At 37.6% G+C, this 16,980-nt stretch overlaps 1 protein-coding gene across 1 annotated transcript; it reads left to right on the top strand.

The window, feature by feature from the left end:
* The first annotated feature begins 1,530 nt into the window (after positions 1-1,530).
* Positions 1,531-4,970, top strand: DMAC1 (distal membrane arm assembly component 1). Its single transcript, XM_025914518.2, has 2 exons — positions 1,531-1,873; positions 2,787-4,970. The coding sequence occupies exons 1-2, from the start codon at positions 1,600-1,602 to the stop codon at positions 2,849-2,851; spliced, it is 339 nt and encodes a 112-aa protein (XP_025770303.1). The 5' UTR covers positions 1,531-1,599; the 3' UTR covers positions 2,852-4,970.
* The last annotated feature ends 12,010 nt before the right edge of the window (positions 4,971-16,980 follow it).

The following is a 16,980-nucleotide window of genomic DNA, read 5'->3' as shown; positions in this document are numbered from 1 at the left end:
TTTAAGCCATTCTAAAGGAAAAAGGTCAAACCTGAAGTTAATCCTGTTTTCATCCACCTCCTCTAACAGAAACTACCTCTGAACTCTAAATGCCTTTTTCTTACCAGTAATCCTCTGAGACCAACCCAGGGAAGAAAAAAAAAAAAAATATGCAACTCTACCCAAAAGAAATGAAAGGTGAAATGTGATGGGAGTGGATGATATAGCAGTTGACTTGCAAAGAAGCAATCAAAATTAAAAGTCCATTCTTAAGGGATGATAAAATTGTAAACCCACAAGAATAGATCCTACATTAACTCTTCAAGTCTATTAGCCTGATTCTGAGTTGAATTATCTCCAGGGCCCTCAAAGTAGAACAATATCGTGAGTATGACAACATTGAGATCATGACTTTAGGAAAAAAGCTAAAGGGAAAATGAAAAGTATTTATCCAGGTAATTCAAACACATTTTTAACACCTTGATTATATTTGTGTAATCTCCTCACAATATTAATAAAGGAAATTTTCAACTTTGAATGTTTCCTGCTCTTGAGATCCTAGGGAAGCTATATTTTAACATTTATCAAGGTCAAAATGACTTGTCAAAACCTCAAAGAATGGGCTCTATTTCTGCCCTAAGCACACATGGTCTGCTTTAAATAAAATAATAATAATAATAATAATAAATAAAATAAAAATAAAATAAAATGAGTATTCTGAACATAAGAATAAAGAAATTTCCCTGTTTCCCATAAGTTTAAAGTCATGCAACTTGCCAATATCCTAAAAACATAAGATAAAAACAAAAAGCTGTGACTTTCTGGAATGTTCTTCATCATGATGATTTGTAACTCTTTCTGTAAAAACATATATAATCTTGTACCAAATGTTCCTTTCCCAGAACACTCTCTTCTTTGTGAAAATTGTGTATATCAGGCAGCTGTTCCCTCTTGAGCTCGAATACAACTCTTTTCCTTTGTCTTCAAAATTTAAGAAAAAGATTTGTTCATTTTGCATCGATAATATGTACAGGTAACATTTAAGAAATTTGACTGTATTGACACAGACATTGGTTTCAAATATGGCTATGTCATTTCACCAGTTTTGTCATGTATTGGGAAACTGATATGTCATTGGATTGGAAAGATTAAATGGCATGATGCAGATGATCGCTTAGCAAAGTGTCTAGCATATAGTTAAGCACATACAAAACTTAATTCTTTTCTTGAGACAGGTGAAATGTAATGCTCAAGATCTCACATTGTTTGCTAGGCAAAAAAAATTAGAAATCCAGATTCCTCCTCTAAGGAAAGTAAGAGTTGAGACATTTAGGGGTTTAATTCTTAATTTAATTTAATTCTTAATTTAAGTCATAATTCTTAAAATGATTGGGGCAGGGTGTAGCAGGGAATGGCCTCTGGCAATGCCGAGTTTGTTGCCTCAGAAATCCACAAACACGGGCTGCCACCATCTTTTTTCCGTTCGAGGCAGGCCAGAACTACATTTCCCAGCGACCCTCAGGCTGCTTCCGGTGCAGTGAGCCGGGGCTCTGCTTCCGGTCGTATCTTTGACGTCAGTTCGGTCGGAAGACTCCCGCAGTTGAGACCGAGTTCTTGAATATGGGTTCTTTCTTGTCCCAACCTGTGGAGCCCATCAAAGTCGCTGCGCCTCCTGAGGTCACCAACTCCGCCGAGCCCCTGCCCCTGGCTGCACCTGGAGCGCCGACCTCTCCAGCGGAAGCGCCTCTACTTAATAACTGCTGGAGCTGTCGCGTGCTCTCCGGGTCGGGGCTGATAGGGGCGGGCGGGTATGTGTACTGGGTGGCGCGGAAGCCCATGAAGCTGGGATACGCCCCGAGCCCAGGGACTATTACGCAGATGGTCATCGGCATCAGTGAGAGTCGGGGGATCTCAGGGCCTTTGGGCAGGGGGATAGGGAGAAGTGGGCCGCAGTCACGCGGGCGGGTTGCGGGGCTGGTCACGTGGTCGAGGCACACCAAACTAGGAGCAGGGGCGGGGAGAGGAAGTTCTTGGGACGGTGTTTCTTTTCTTTTCTTTTTTTTTTTTTTTAATGACAATATTTCTTGAGAACTCTTGTTAGCTTCAATCGTTAATCCTAACGATAACTATTAGAGATAGGTATGATTATAGTAATCCCTTTTTACCGCTGAACAAACTAAGGCATAGAGAGTAAGATGTTAAAGGTCAGATAATTAGGATAGGACACAACTGGTTTTTGATCCAAGTTTATCTGTCACCAGACCCATGCTTTGTTCTCCAGATTCTGGAGAAAGCCTTAGTGAGATAAAAACTAGGGCTTTGAAGTCACGTCTTAGGTTCGGTGCAAACCCACATTCTCGGTGTACTATGGGTGAATGGCTGGCCCACAGTCCTTAGCTGTAGCAATAATGACTGATTATTATAAGTGATGTTAAGATGTCTTAGAGTAAAATGCAGTGATTTTTTTTTTCCTTTTTTTTTTTTTTTTTTTTTTTTTTTGCTCTTTAAACCAGTTGAATGGGTAGGATTTTAGGTTTACAGATCTCTTAACTTTCTAATTAGATTCCCCAAATCGGTTCTCCTTAAATCCCTTTCTTGCTTGGGGAGGTAACAGATTTTTTTTCTCTCTCTCTCTCTAAATTTTCTTTTCCTTTTCAGAATTTCACTCTTTTATAAAAAAAAAAAAAATGTAATGATGATGTGTCTTCTAGGAGTGTTGTGAGGATTAAATAAGATGGCATATATGAAAGCACCTAGTAAACTAAAGTATAACATACATATGAGGTACTGTTGTTTTTTTTCCTTAGGCATAGCTTGTTGGGGTGTAATCATCCTGGCAGACCCCAAAGGGAAAGCCTTCCGTGCTGATTGAAAGTACCGCCAGTGAAGTTGTCATCTTTGTCCGTGTCCCCATGACACCAGAACAAGCATCGGACTTACAGATGTTCTGTACAGACAAATGGATATTGGCAGACTTCAGTCCTGCAGATACGACAAGACTGAAAAGACAAATGTAGGTTGTTATTCTTTGGCGATGAATATTTGTGGCCTTCTTCTCAGACTCCACAGGGACCATTAATCCCTCAGAGAAGAGAACAAGTTCTGTGTCTTATCTAGAGGAAGAAGATATAATAAAAATGAAGACGAGATGATAAACCAAATTGGAAAACGAACCAAATTATTATTTAAAAAAGTTCTCTTTACTTCTCCTATAATGGCATCAACACTTATTAGCAACTTAACACTGGGTTTGTATCATACAATGTGCAGAAGTACATAAAAATTTACATGTGTACTGCTTATGATTTCTAAGGTGTTGTCAAATCAATTACCTTATGAGAGTTTCAAAGCTACTACTGTAAGGTGCTTATTTCACTGGTGGTAAGTGAAACTTGAAAATAGTTCTAGTGATTTGCCCATGGTCATTCAGCAAGTCAGTGATATAGCTAGGACTTGTTCTTGTTTAGTTCTAGTTCTTGTTTTTTAGAACTAGGATGATTTTGTGATGAAACAAAAATGAGCACACAATAAAAGACAAGTACCAAAATATTTGAGAGAAATTCACAACATTGTCATTAAGAACAAAAATCAGATTTTGTCCACAGCCACTGGAATTATTCCTGTGATGAAATTGAGATGCTTTTGAGATAATGACTTAAAATTTGATAGTTCATTTCTGAGAGAAGTCTATGCTTCCCTTTTCTATAAAGTTATACATAGCTTTTTGTTCAGAGCAGAAACATAGTCAAGTTTAGTTGTTAATCACAGTGTGTTAGTTTTGAAAGATAATGTTGAGCAAGTACTTTCAAGGCTTTTACTATCATGTATGTAGAAGTGCCTAAGCTTAATGCTGGATGTCTGTATTCCCAACATTTTCTTAGGTTAAACCAAAACTACATAAATCTAACTTGTTGGTCTTGGCTTGACCTTCTGGATAAACAGAGTAACTAAAATTTATATATGTAATGTAGGGGAACCTGGGCCGATTAAGCGTCCGACTTCAGCTCAGGTCATGATCTCACAGTTTGTGAGTTCGAGCCCCACATCGGGCTCTGTGCTGACAGCTCAGAGCCTGGAGCCTGCTTCGGATTCTGTGTCTCCGTCTCTCTGCCCCTCCCCCGCTCACGCTGTATCTCTCTCCTTCAAAAATTAGTAAACATTTAAAAAATTTTTTTATATATGTGATGTAATTTTAACATCTTTCTCAGAATTTGTACTAATGTGTAAGCAAATAAGAATTTTTTTCCAAATGAACTTGCCTTCTCACTAGAATATTGCCAAGATATATTTGGTTCTTCCCAACTTGGGTCTGTTTAACTAGGTTTGAGCAAAATAATGCTCTACTATGTCTATGGGCAGTAAACTAGGAATAACACCCCTCCCCCCAAAAAAAATAGATTAGTTAAATTTAAAATGAATAGTTGTTTTTCTTTTCTTCTTTTCTTTAACTTTGGAAGTGTATTCCAAAAGTTGTTTTGAGTGGCGCCTGGGTGGCTCAGTCGGTTAAGCATCCAATTCTCGGTTTTGGTTTGGGTCAAGATCTTACAGTTGGTGGGTTTTAGACCCTGTGTCTGGCTCTGCGCTAGCAGCATGGAGCTTACATGGAATTCTCTCCCCACCCCTCGCCTGCTCATGCTGTCTCTCTAAATAAATAAATAAATAAACTTCAAAAACTTGCTTTGATTTCTACCAGTGCAGTCAGAAATCCAGTTTCTTTTAGAGATGAGTCTGATCTTCAGAAAGAAAAGAGCACTTTAGTCTTACAATGCAAGGAGTACATATAGTGCCCCTATTATCATCCCTTTTGTTGGGGATGAAGTAGAGTGAGGATAAACAGACGCAAGAATAAGTGGTTATTACTCAGTAATGTAAGAACACCCATATTTATGGGTTTTGGAATCTCTTTATTGCATGGAAATACGAGTTTATAAAGGCTCATAATTACTTTTGGCAGAAGAGAAAAAGTACAAATAAAGGCAATTTAAAATTAACTTAGAGTCTTCCTTGAAACACAAACCAAAATGTGAACATACATGTAATCGCTGATAATGTTCATAATGTCCAGGGTATCTATTAACCTTTACATAGTGTAAACTTTGGTAGCTCAAGATAATCAAGAAATTATTACACCATCTCTTGTTCTGTGTATTGTATTGACTAGTCTGTAATCCTTTGACCAGCTAACAGTATATCAACATATGAAAGCACCCTAATGTAGATTGATCTTCAGGATCTTGATATATTTTGGGAAGGAGAGGGGAGGGGTCTCTCTTTCTAGGCCGATTGCTATTGCCAGCAACACTGGAGTGTTCAAGTACAGATCTATCTAAAAAGTTATGGAGTTTCACCTGGCTGAGACTAGTTGCTGAGACCATGGTTTCTGGGGGGCCCTAGAGGTTAAGCATCTTGGGCATGATTTGTACTTCACCTCTACCGTCAGCATTTGCTCCTTGCTTCTTCTTATTACTGGTTTCTTAGCCTGACTGTGTCTGAATTAGGGGCCTCTTGAATGAAGCCAGTTGATTTGACAACATAAAATAAATTGCTCCTAAATTAAATTTAAATACATGTTCAGGACAAGCATATGTTCAAGTACTCCCTCTCCGCCCCAAACCAGGCTTGGCCTCAACTGATTTATTGCCAGGACTGCATTGATCAAACTAATACTTCTCAAATCTTGGTCTAGGATAGTAAGCAATTTTGAGTTGAAAAGCCACTTTTTTTTTTTTTTTTTTCCTTTCAATGACAGATAAATCCTTGCCTTGACCCAATGATTATATAGGTGTTAGGGGCACAGAGTCAGAGGGGAAAGACTTATAATTACACATCATTCAGAAGTACCCCAAGAGCACGGGGAGAAAATCAGTCACTCTTCTAAATCCATGTCTCTTGGCCTTTGAGATATTCAGCAACTTGTCATTCAAATGTAGAAGGAACATAGAGAAATAGCCCAAAGGGCACATGTTAAATGTAATAATGCTGCTAAAAGTCACTGCTCAGTCATGGGACTGAACTTGCATTTGCTTCAGGAATGTGGTAGACAAGATTCTTAAGATGGTCCAGATCCCTGGACACACACTTTCTTCCAGTTATTCAAAGACCATTCTAGGTGCTTCTGTGAAGGAAATTTGTAGATGTAATTAAGGTCCCAGATCAGTTGATCTTAAGATCGGGAGATTATCCAGATGGGCTGATCACACAAGCCCATTAAATCTTGTTCTAGAGGTCAGAGGCAAGAGAAGTTGGAGATTAGAAGGAAGAGGATTCAGTATAAGTCCCTGCAGTACTAGAAGAAAGCAAACATTCCTATGAACTACCTCTGGGGCCATGTGGCTAGGAACTGCCAGCTGCCTGGAATTGCTGAGAGTAATAGCTAAGCAGGAATCTGGGACCTCAGTTCTACAACTACAAAGAAATGAATGCTTCCAACAACCTGTAGGCTTGGAAGAGGGCCTTATGAGAAACGAACTGCAGCCCCAGCCAACACCTTGGTTTCAGCCTCATGAGACCCTAAGCAGAGTATCTAGTCATGCTGTGAGACCATGAAATAAATTTGTGCCGTTTTAAGTCTCCAGGTTCCTGGCAATTTGTTACACAATAGAAAACTAATACAATGAATCAGGAATATTTTATGGTGTCACAGTTATGGTAGATGGCATGCCAGACTAATTATGCACCCCCTTTCTGGATATTCAGGAATTAGCAAGAAGAAGCCATCTGAATAGCATTTGTCTTTACAGTTACTGTCTTCACTTGTTTTTACTGGTGGCTTTTCTGGACAGTTTTTATCTTCTATTTTCTAGCAAAATTGTTCCACTGCTGAATATATATTTCAAAAAAAATTACAGCACCCTTTTGATGTGCCAAACATGCTAAGTGCTTTGTAGGAATTGTTAAATTCTCTCAGCAGCCCTGTTTTACAGTTGAGGTAACTGAGCCCTGGAACAGAGAAGAGTTTTTCCAAAGCCTCAAGTGATGAAGCAGTAGTGGCTTGGTGAAGAGCATGATCTGGGAAGTGCAGATTCATGTTGCTATAGTCTTTTTCTTAGCATTCATTCTCAAAATGTTCAGATGTCAAAATTAGAAATTTTGAATTCTGATTTTCCATTTTTCTTGGTTATCCCTTAGTTTAACATGTATCATTTTTTTTTTTTTTTGGTTTCCTCTTTATAATTGAGGTTATATCACTTATCACTCTGACAAGCAATTTACATATTAATCCAGGACAAGAAATTCATATCTCCCTTAGCAGGCTCATACCCTTCCATGACTTTACCCCAATCTCTCCTGACCATTCTCCTGAACTTAAACCCTATTTCCCAGCCACAGTAGGGCATCCTACCTACCTCTCTGAAGAAACCAGAATCCCAACTTGTCCAAGATGAACTGATTTCACTCCAACCTACTTCTATTTGCTGTATCTGTTCATAGCATTTCCAATTCATCAGTGGACCAAGCTAGAAACAATAGAATTATCTATGGCTCTCTTTACTCTTATTTACCTCTGATAGCAAGTCCTAGTTATTTTAACCCTGTAATACTCTTTCCTGTCCATTTCCATTGCTATTGTTTTGGATAAGTTATCATTTCTTTTTTTTTTTTTTTTTTTTTTTTTTAACATCTATTTATTATTGAGAGACAGGGAGACAGTGAGTATGAGCAAGGAAGGGGCAGAGAGAGGGGGAGACACAGAATGCAAAGCAGCTCCAGGCTCTGAGCTGTCAGCACAGACCCTGACACAGGGCTCGAACTCACAAACTGTGAGATCATGATCTGAGCTGAAGTCAGACACTCAACTGACCGAGCCACCCAGGCGCCCCCAGTTACCTTCATTTCTAATGTAGATAGCTGTAATAGATTCTTCTATTTGCTTCAAAGAAACCCCTCTCATCTGTCCTCCACACTCTAGCCACAGTAACCTTAAAGCATGTCCCAGCTGAAAAGCTTTCAGTATCCCTGCGACATACAAGGTGATCTACAGACTCCTTGGCAGAATAGGGAATGCCATTCACCCTCAATATCTTTCCATCCTCATCTTTCACTCCCTGACTTCTGTTCCACACACCCCATGTTTCTGCCACTCTTACTTAGCCAATTCTTCCTAAAAATGTCACTCTCCATGCCTTTGCACCTGCTTTTCCTTCAGCCTAAAAGGATATTCTTTTGTCTGCTCCATCTGGGAAAATCCCACTTGTCCTTCAAAGCCCAGCCAAATGTCACCTCTCTGGCAAAACCTTCCCTGAAAAGTCTTGGTGTCATTACTTTCAGGGCTGGGCAACCATTACACTTTGTATGAACCTCTATCACTACACTTAAAAGTTAGGTTGCTCAGTAATTATTTATGTATCTGTCCCTCCCCACTGATTGTGAACTCTTCAAAAAGAGGATTGTGCTTTTGTCATCTTCATGTTTCTGGTCCTTAGCACCAAACATGCCAGGTATCTGGTTCATGTTCAGTAAATATTGATGAATAAGAAAATTTTATTCAACCTTTTAGGTTGAACAAATTAAGAGGAAAGAAAGGGCAATTTTTGTCTGTTAGATAACTTTAGTGTATCTCAGGTATGGTCCTTGGCCCAGCAGCATGAGCATCACCTGCAAACTTATTAGAAATGTACATTCTTAGCCCCATGCCAGACCTACTACTGAGTCTGAAGCCCTGGGGGTGGAGTCCACCAATCTATTTTAACAAGCCATCTGGGTGATTCAAATGAACGTTTAAGCTTGAGAACTATGGATGTGTTTGAACCTGACTGACCTGTGTACAGCAGATTTCAGCTGTAATGTCATGGAAAAAAAATATGACTGAAGCCATGAGGCCTAGGTTCTTAGCTCGTAATAAGCTCTTAAGCAAGCCGCTTAAACTTTTAGAACATGTTACCTTCTGTAAAGTCAGAAGACTAGGCAATCTAAATTCCTTTTTAGCACGGAGATTCCCTCTGTGTATGAAAGAGATGTATTGTCTGATGCCAGAGGACGGAGATAGTAGTGGAGAACAGGGAAAATTGAAATAGCACTCTGTGCAGTGATTGTGTGAAGCTTCCTTAACATTGCTCCTACAAGTTCACTCTCTAGCATTGTGAAATGGCAACTGCTTGATACTTCACAGGAATTTCATAATCTCTTACCCCAATTAGTGCACCTGACCAACCAAACAATTCTGTAGGGGAGAACAGAGTCCTTTCTGACCCTCTTGTGATCAGATCATTCTTGGAAGCATGAAATGTGATTACCCTGTCCTGGTATGCATAACTTCCCAGACATTCAAAATAAATATGGGAAGTCAAGAAGGATTAGGATTGGTGGTGGTGTATGTGTGTCGGATCCCTATTTCCCAAGAACACAAATAGGAAAACCTTTCCTTCAATTTCACTTTGCATAATAATGGTTTACTGATGTGAATTAAACACATTCTGTTATCCAGGCTGTGTCTAGAATAATAACAAACCTCAGCAAAAGAAAATATTCTATCAGTGGGTGTGCAAATCAAACCAATAAAAATTGCACATTCTGCCCTGTACCTAGAAGTATATTTCAAGTATATATATATATATATATATATATATATATATATATACACACACACATCTATATATACATATATATATTTCAAAAGTACATAATATATAAAATAATACACATTTAATCTGAATATATATTTTAAATAAACATTATATATAAATCATTGAAATATATTTTATAAATATGTATTATATATCTATCCTATCATATCATATAGGTGTGTGTATATATATGTCTTAAATGATATCCACCTATATGTGAAGGTGAGTCTAACAAGTGATTTTGTTACTGTAACAGCCAACTACAAAAATAGACTTTAGGCCTATGACCAAAAGCCAGTACTGGTGAAATCCGTAAATTCTAGTGGTATTATCACCAAAAAAGTTTCAATAACTAGAAGAAATATGGCCTCATTTCCTTCAGAGGGATTTTCATTTTCAAGTATCTCAATTGCATTGAATTAAGATTCAGTCCAATATGCATTTATTAGCCTTTGTTATATACCAGACACTCTACTTGGGGTGTTAGGAATATTACAGGGCTCCTTCTCCTAGAAGTTGGGAGTGTAGTGGGAGAGACAGATGCTTTAAAAAGTGATTATGATATAAGTAAGGTTATACACTACATACATGGGAGCAAGGCAAAGGGACATTTTAGATCTTACTAAACAAGTGCAGAAATCAAGTCTGATACCTTACCTGGAGCAAACAAAGCCCAATCACCAGTAGGACAAACTCTGGACCCCCATGAGGATGAACAAAGCAGACACATGTCAAGAGAAAGGGCTACCAGCACTCATATCTAGGCAAGTCATCAAACAGAAACTCTAAGGGAGAATTCTCAGAGTTCCTTGACTTGGGGTTGCTTTAAGCAGCATGCTGTGCAGCCGTGCTTAGAACTGTGACAAGAAACTGCAAAATGCCTGTCAAAACCCTTGACAAGTGAAAGACAGGCAAACTGGGATGGGGAAGGCAGGTTTCTCTCCATCCTCACCAGCCTGTGAACACCTGCTACTGATGGAGCAAGCTGAGAGACACATTTGGCACATGTTGGCAGCACCAGCAGAATCAGCCCTTCCTCAAGATTTACTGAAGATGTGATCCTTTTTCTGTGGCTTCTGCTGCACAAAACCCATTTCAGTTTTCTTTGCTGTATAGTTATTAGAAGTGAGGGGGAGAGATAAGAAAACTCAAGCTGGTTTTACCATGGCTGAATATAACCATGCCAAAGATGTTGACAGCATTCTTTCTGAGGTGAGAAAAATCACACTAATGCCATTTGTGGGGAGTTTTTCAATTGGCAAACACCTTCATGAATTTATACAGTTGGCTCTACGGCAACCCGAGAGAATGGGCAAGGCATCTCACATAGTCCCCATTTTACAGATAAAGAAATGAAGGTGGATTCAGGCAGTTGAGGGACTATACAATCAAGAGTAAGAAGCAGATTTGATCATGTGAGTAAAGGTCTCTGGCTTTGTTGCAGGACATTGGTTGTCAAAGAATTCAAGAAGGTGTGTCTACTTGAATTCTAACCTCCCATGTAGAAAGTAGTCAAAGCAACAGAAATTCAATTTGTCTCCCTTAGTTGAAGTACATCAATTGTTTTTGGAAGCCTGAGATTCACAAGGACTAGAATGATGCAGGCAGAAGGTGTGCTGTTAAAGTCAGCCAGTTGGAAGTGTCTGTCCCTAAACAAGCTACCTTCTCTGAGCCTCAGCTCCCTAAAGTCATAAAATGTGGAAAGTCATACCCACCAAGTTTTATGGAGACTGAAAGTGTGGGGAATGACTTTGATATAGTAAGCAGTCAGTTATTGGTGATCATTAACATAGTTTTTTTTTTATATGAAATTTATTGTCAAACTGGTTTCCATACAACACCCAGTGCTCATCCCAAAAGGTGCCCTCCTCAATACCCATTACCCACCCCTCCCTCCCTCCCTCCCACGCCCCATCAACCCTCAGTTTGTTTTCAGTTCTAGGAATTTACCCAAGGGATATAGGAGTGCTGATGCATAGGGGCACTTGTACCCCAATGTTTATAACAGCACTTTCAACAATAGCCAAATTATGGAAAGAGCCTAACTGTCCATCGACTGACGAAGGATAAAGAAATTGTGGTTCATTAACATAGTTTTTAAAAATACAAATAATGTACCACCACTCCCCTTGCCTGCTAATTGAGGACTCAGCATCTGGACATGGGGAAGGGACTTCTCTGTTACTATTTGTGGAATTGAGTGTTTTTGATCACATCATGTATCACAAGCAGGAATTCTGCCCAAGAAGGCAGAAATTTTCAAAATTAAAAGCCTGCACATTGCTCAAGGCATGTCTGTACTTGGTATTTGGCTCAGTTCATTCCAATTTTTTTATTTTAAAATGTTTCATTTAGTTAGAAATGTAACTTTAAAATAAACAGCAAATGAAAAATTAAAAAAGAGAAATGACAAACTCTATCTAAAAAAAAAAAAAAAAAGTTCTCTTCTGAGGGGGCTCCAGAGTTGGATCTACAGAAGTACCAGCTGCTAGTTTGTTTTATTATTACTTGATTTAAATATATCCATGGCTGAGGGGGAGGAGGGCAACTGACAGCAGCTTTGGCTTCCTGCAATGCTTCCTGCAATTTCACCAAGTTGCTTGTGGGACTGACATGCTTTTCCTTGACATGAGCTCTAAATGATCCCCTAGGCTGAATCCTTTCTCCACTATTTATTGACTGTCTCAGTTCCATTTGGCAAACAAGGACGATCTTCCCTGTCCTCCCTGTCTATGGCTTTTTCACATAGATCAAATACGGTAAGTGGATATGTAAGTCTTTGAAACTGTACATGGCAACCTACCAGTTTTACTCACTTCTCTCATTCAGTAGTACTTTTCCAAAAACATGCAGTGCAACTCTTCAGAAATGGAATGGTGTTACCAGGCATTCTGAATCCAAAACTCTCCAAGCTATCCTGTTGCTGTACAATATTAGCCATTTTTCTTTGCAACTAGTTTAGCTCTTCAAAAACACCACTGACATCAATTTTTGAATAAATGTCATTATTTATTGGAACTTGCTTTCTAAGAGATAATTTTGATTAATGAAGACTTAGAGCTTTGAATCCCTCAAATTAGAGGATGAAACATCAGGTCTGCTCCTTCCTTCTCCTGATAGTTCACATACTGTCCTATGATTCCCCTTCCTTTCCTCTGATCTTTGATGTGAAATAGGGTAGCTCTTTCCACAGGGTTCCCGTTCAGAGTCCCAGCTGTTCAGAGGCATGGCCACTTCTTCCCTTAAAAAATGGAGTTAAATGAAACATCCCACCTGGGCTTGCTAAGCCACTCTATGTTCCAGGTGCACTTCCATGACATTTTACCTATGTAAGGCATATGCAATCTTGAAACCAGTTAACACAGATATCATTCCTCAAACTCAACTCTCTTCCAGGGTTAAAGTTGGCTAGGAAGCTCCAGGTGATACTCTCTCTCTGTTTAAACTTTAGTTGAAACATCATGTCTAGTTGAGGCCTTTCTTTTGCAGTTTAGAAAACTCTACTGGTTTTTAAAAACTTTTATGAGATCTTTTCTATTCAGAATTTTCTGAATAGACTTTTCTGAATTTACTGAATGTGACTTTTACTTATTTTCTTGAATGCAGAGTATATATGTGTGATAAATATGTTACATATATTTTATGTAAGATATGTATTTTTAACTAAGATAATACTCAAATAATATGCCAATATCTTACAAGTCTGTTTTGTTTTAGTAGTTATCTAAATACAGCCAATATAGATCAAAGGAGGTACAACTTATTTTTTTTTAATTTACATTCCAGTTACTTAACATACAGTGTAATTAGTTTCAGGTGTACAATATAGTGATTCAACACTTCCATACAACACCTAGTGCTCATCACTATTAGTACGCTCCCGAATCCCCATCACCTATTTAACCCATCCCCTCATTCACCTCCTCTCTGGTAACATGAGTATGTTTTAAATAGTTAAGAGTCTGTTTCTTGTCTCCTTCCTTTCTTTTTTTTTTTTTTCTTTTCCTTGTTTTGTTCCTTAAGTTCCACATATGACTCAAATCATATGGTATATGTCTTCCTCTGACTGACTTATTTTACTTACCATTATACTTTCATACTCCATCCACATCATTGCAAAAGGCAAGATTTCATTCTTTTCTATGGCTGAGTAATAGTCCATTGTATATATATGCCACTTCTTTATCCATTCATCAGTAAATGGACACTTAGGCTGTTTCCATAACTGGGCTATTGTACATAATGCTGCAATAAACATAGGGGGTGCATGTATCCTTTGAATTAGTATTTTTGTTATCTGGGTAAATACATAGTAGTGCAGTTGCTAGATTGTAGGGTAGTTATATATTTTTAACTTTTCGAAGAAACTCCATACTGCTTTCCAGAGTGGCTGCACCAGTTTGGATTTCCACCAACAGGCAAAGAGGGTTCCTCTTTCTCCCCATTTTTCACCAATACCTTTTGTTTCTTGTGTCATTAATTTTAGCTATTCTGACAGGTGTGAGGTGGTATTTCATTGTGGTTTTGATATTTCTTTCCCTGATGATCAGTGATACTGAGCATCTTTTCATGTGTCTGTTGGCTTGTATGTATTCTTTGGAAAGATGTCTATTCATGTCTTCTGCCCATTTTTAATTGGATTGTTCATTTTTTGGGGGTGTTGATTTTTGTAAATTCTTTGGATATTTACCCTTTATCAGATATGTCATTTGTAAATGTCTTCTCCTTTCCATAAGTTGCATGTTAGTTTTATTGATTGTTTCCTTCACTGTGCATACATTTTTTTTTTTATTTTTATGAAGTTCCAATGATTTATTTGTGCTTTTGTTTCCCTTGCCTCAGGTGACATAAGTAGGAAGACATTCAAAGAGGTTATTGCTTGTGTTCTCCTCTAAGATTTCTATGGTTTCATGTCTTATATTTAGGTCTTTAATCCATTTTGAATTTGTTTTTGTGTGTGGTGTAAGAAAGTGGTTCAGTTTCATTCTTTTTCATGTTGCTGTCCAGTTTTCCCAACACCACTTTTTGAAGAGACTGTCTTTTTCCCATTGGATGCTCTTTACTGCTTTGTTGAAGGTTAATTGACTATATACTTGTGGGTTTGTTTGTGGGTTTTCTATTCTGTTCTAATGATTTATGTGTCTATTTTTGTGCCAGTAGCATACTGTTTTGGTCACCACAGCTTTGTAATATAACTTGAAGTCCAGAATTGTGGCACCTCCAGCTTTGCTTTTTGTTTTCAAGGTCACCTTGGCTATTTGGGGTCTTTTGTGGTTCCATACAAATTTTAGGTTTTGTTTGTTCTACCTCTGTGAAAAATGCTGTAGGTATTTTGAGAGGGGTTGCATTAAATGTATATATTGCTTTGGGTAGTATAGACATTTTAACATTATTTGTTCTTCCAATCCATGAGCATGGAATGTCTTTCCATTTTTTGTGTCCTCTTCAATTTCTTTCATCAGTGTTTAATAGTTTTCAGAGGACAGGTCTTTCATTTCTTTGGTTAGGTTTATTCCTAGGTATTTTGTTGCTTTTGGTGCAACTGTAAATGGAATTGATTTCTTAATTTGTCTTTCTTCTGCTTCATTATTTGTGTATAGAAATGCAAGATTTCTGTATGTTGATTTTGTATCCTGTGACTTTACTGAATTTGTGTATCACTTCTAAACAAGTTTTTGGTGAAGTCTTTCAGGTTTTATATAGAGAGTATCATGTCGTCTGCAAGTAGTGAAAATTTTACTTCTTCCTTGATTATTTTTGTTGTTTTTGTCATTGTGTGATTGAGATGGCTAGGATTTCCAGTACTGTGTTAAATAGCAGTGGTAAGACTGGACATCCCTGTCTTGTTCCTGACTATGGAGGAAAAGCTCTCAGGTTTTCCCCATTGAAGATGTGATTAGCTGTGGGTTTTTTATATATGGCCTTTATTATGTTGAGATATGTTCTCTCTAAAACTACTTTGTTGAAGGTTTTTATCATGAATGGATGTTGTACTTTGTCAAATGCCTTTTCTGCATCTATTCAAATGATCAAATGGTTATTATCCTTTCTTTTATTAATGTAGTGTATCATGTTAATTGATTTGTGACTATGGAACCACACTTGCAAGCCAGGGATAAATCCCACTTGATCGTGGTGAATGATTTTTTTAATGTATTGTTGAATTCAGTTTGCTAGTATTTTTTTGAGAATTTTTGCATCCATGTTCATCAGGGATATTGGCCTGTAGTTCTCTTTTTTAGTAGATTCTTTATCTGGATGTGATATCAGGGTGATACCGACATCATAGAATGAGCTGGGAAGTTTTCCTTCCTTTTCTATCTTTTTGGGATGTTTTAAGAATATTCTTTAAATGCTTGGTAGAATTCACCTGTGAAGCCATCTGACCCTGGAGTTTTGTTTGATGGGAGTTATTTTATTACTGATTTAATATCTTTGCTGGTTATCAGTCTGTCCAAGTTTTCTATTTCTTCCTATTACAGTTTTAGTAGTTTATATGTTTCTAAGAATTTATATATTTCTTCCAGTTTGTCCAATTTGTTGGCATATGGTTTTTCATAATATTCTTTTACAATTATTTGTATTTCTATGGTGTTTGTTATTTCTCCTCTCTCATTTGTGATTTTATTTATTTGGGCCCTTTCTCTTTTCTTTTTAATAAGTTTGGCTAGAAACTTGTCAATATTATTAATCTTTCCAAAGAACCAGTTCATGATTTCATCAATTGGTTCTATTTCTTTTTTAACTCCTCTAGGTGTAAGATTAGGTTGTTTATTTGAGAGTTTTCCTGCTTGGTAATGTAGGCCCATATTGTGATATACTTCCCTCTTAGGACCACTGTTGCTGCCTCCCAAAGGTTTTGGACCATTGTGTTTTCATTTTAATTTATTTCCATGTATTTTTTTTTTTTAATTTCTTCTTTGATTTCCCGGTTGACCCATTCATTGTTAATAACATGTTACTTGACCCCTATGTATCTGTAGTCTTTCCAATTTTTCTTCTTGTGGTTGACTTCTAACTTCATAGTGTTGTGATCAGAAAACATGAATGGTATGACTTCAATTTTTTGTTTTTTTTTTTGTTTGTTTTTTTTGTTTTTGCATTTGTTGAGGCCTGATTTAGTACCTAATATGTGATCTATTCTGGAGAATATTCCATGTGCACTTGGAAAGAATGTGTATTCTGCTGTTTTAGGAAGGAATGTTTTAGGAAGGAATGTTTTAGGAAGGTCCTGAATATATCTGTTAAATCCATCTGGTCCAGCATGTCATTCAAAGCCACTGTTTCCTTATCGATGTTCAGTTTAGATGATCTATCCATTGATGTAAGTGGAGTATTAAAGTCCCCCACTATTATTGAATTGCTAGCAATTAGTTCCTTTATGTTTGTTATTGACTGTTTTATATATTTGAGTGCCTCCATGTTGGATGCATAAATA

The sequence above is a fragment of the Puma concolor genome, chromosome D4 (genome assembly GCF_028749965.1).
Source record: "Puma concolor isolate L17-30 chromosome D4, mPumCon1.1.hap2, whole genome shotgun sequence".
Lineage (NCBI taxonomy): Eukaryota > Metazoa > Chordata > Mammalia > Carnivora > Felidae > Puma > Puma concolor.
Note: the sequence above shows the minus strand (reverse complement) of the source record. Positions and strands in the feature narration are given on the sequence as shown.

What these genes read in the sequence shown, in the direction of transcription:
- DMAC1 (XM_025914518.2), top strand. Translation starts at nt 1,600, where the DNA reads ATGGGTTCTTTCTTGTCCCAACCTGTGGAGCCCATCAAAGTCGCTGCG. An exon ending in GCAGATGGTCATCGGCATCA is followed by an intron (nt 1,874 to 2,786) that starts GTGAGAGTCGGG and finishes TTTTTTCCTTAG; the next exon opens with GCATAGCTTGTTGGGGTGTA.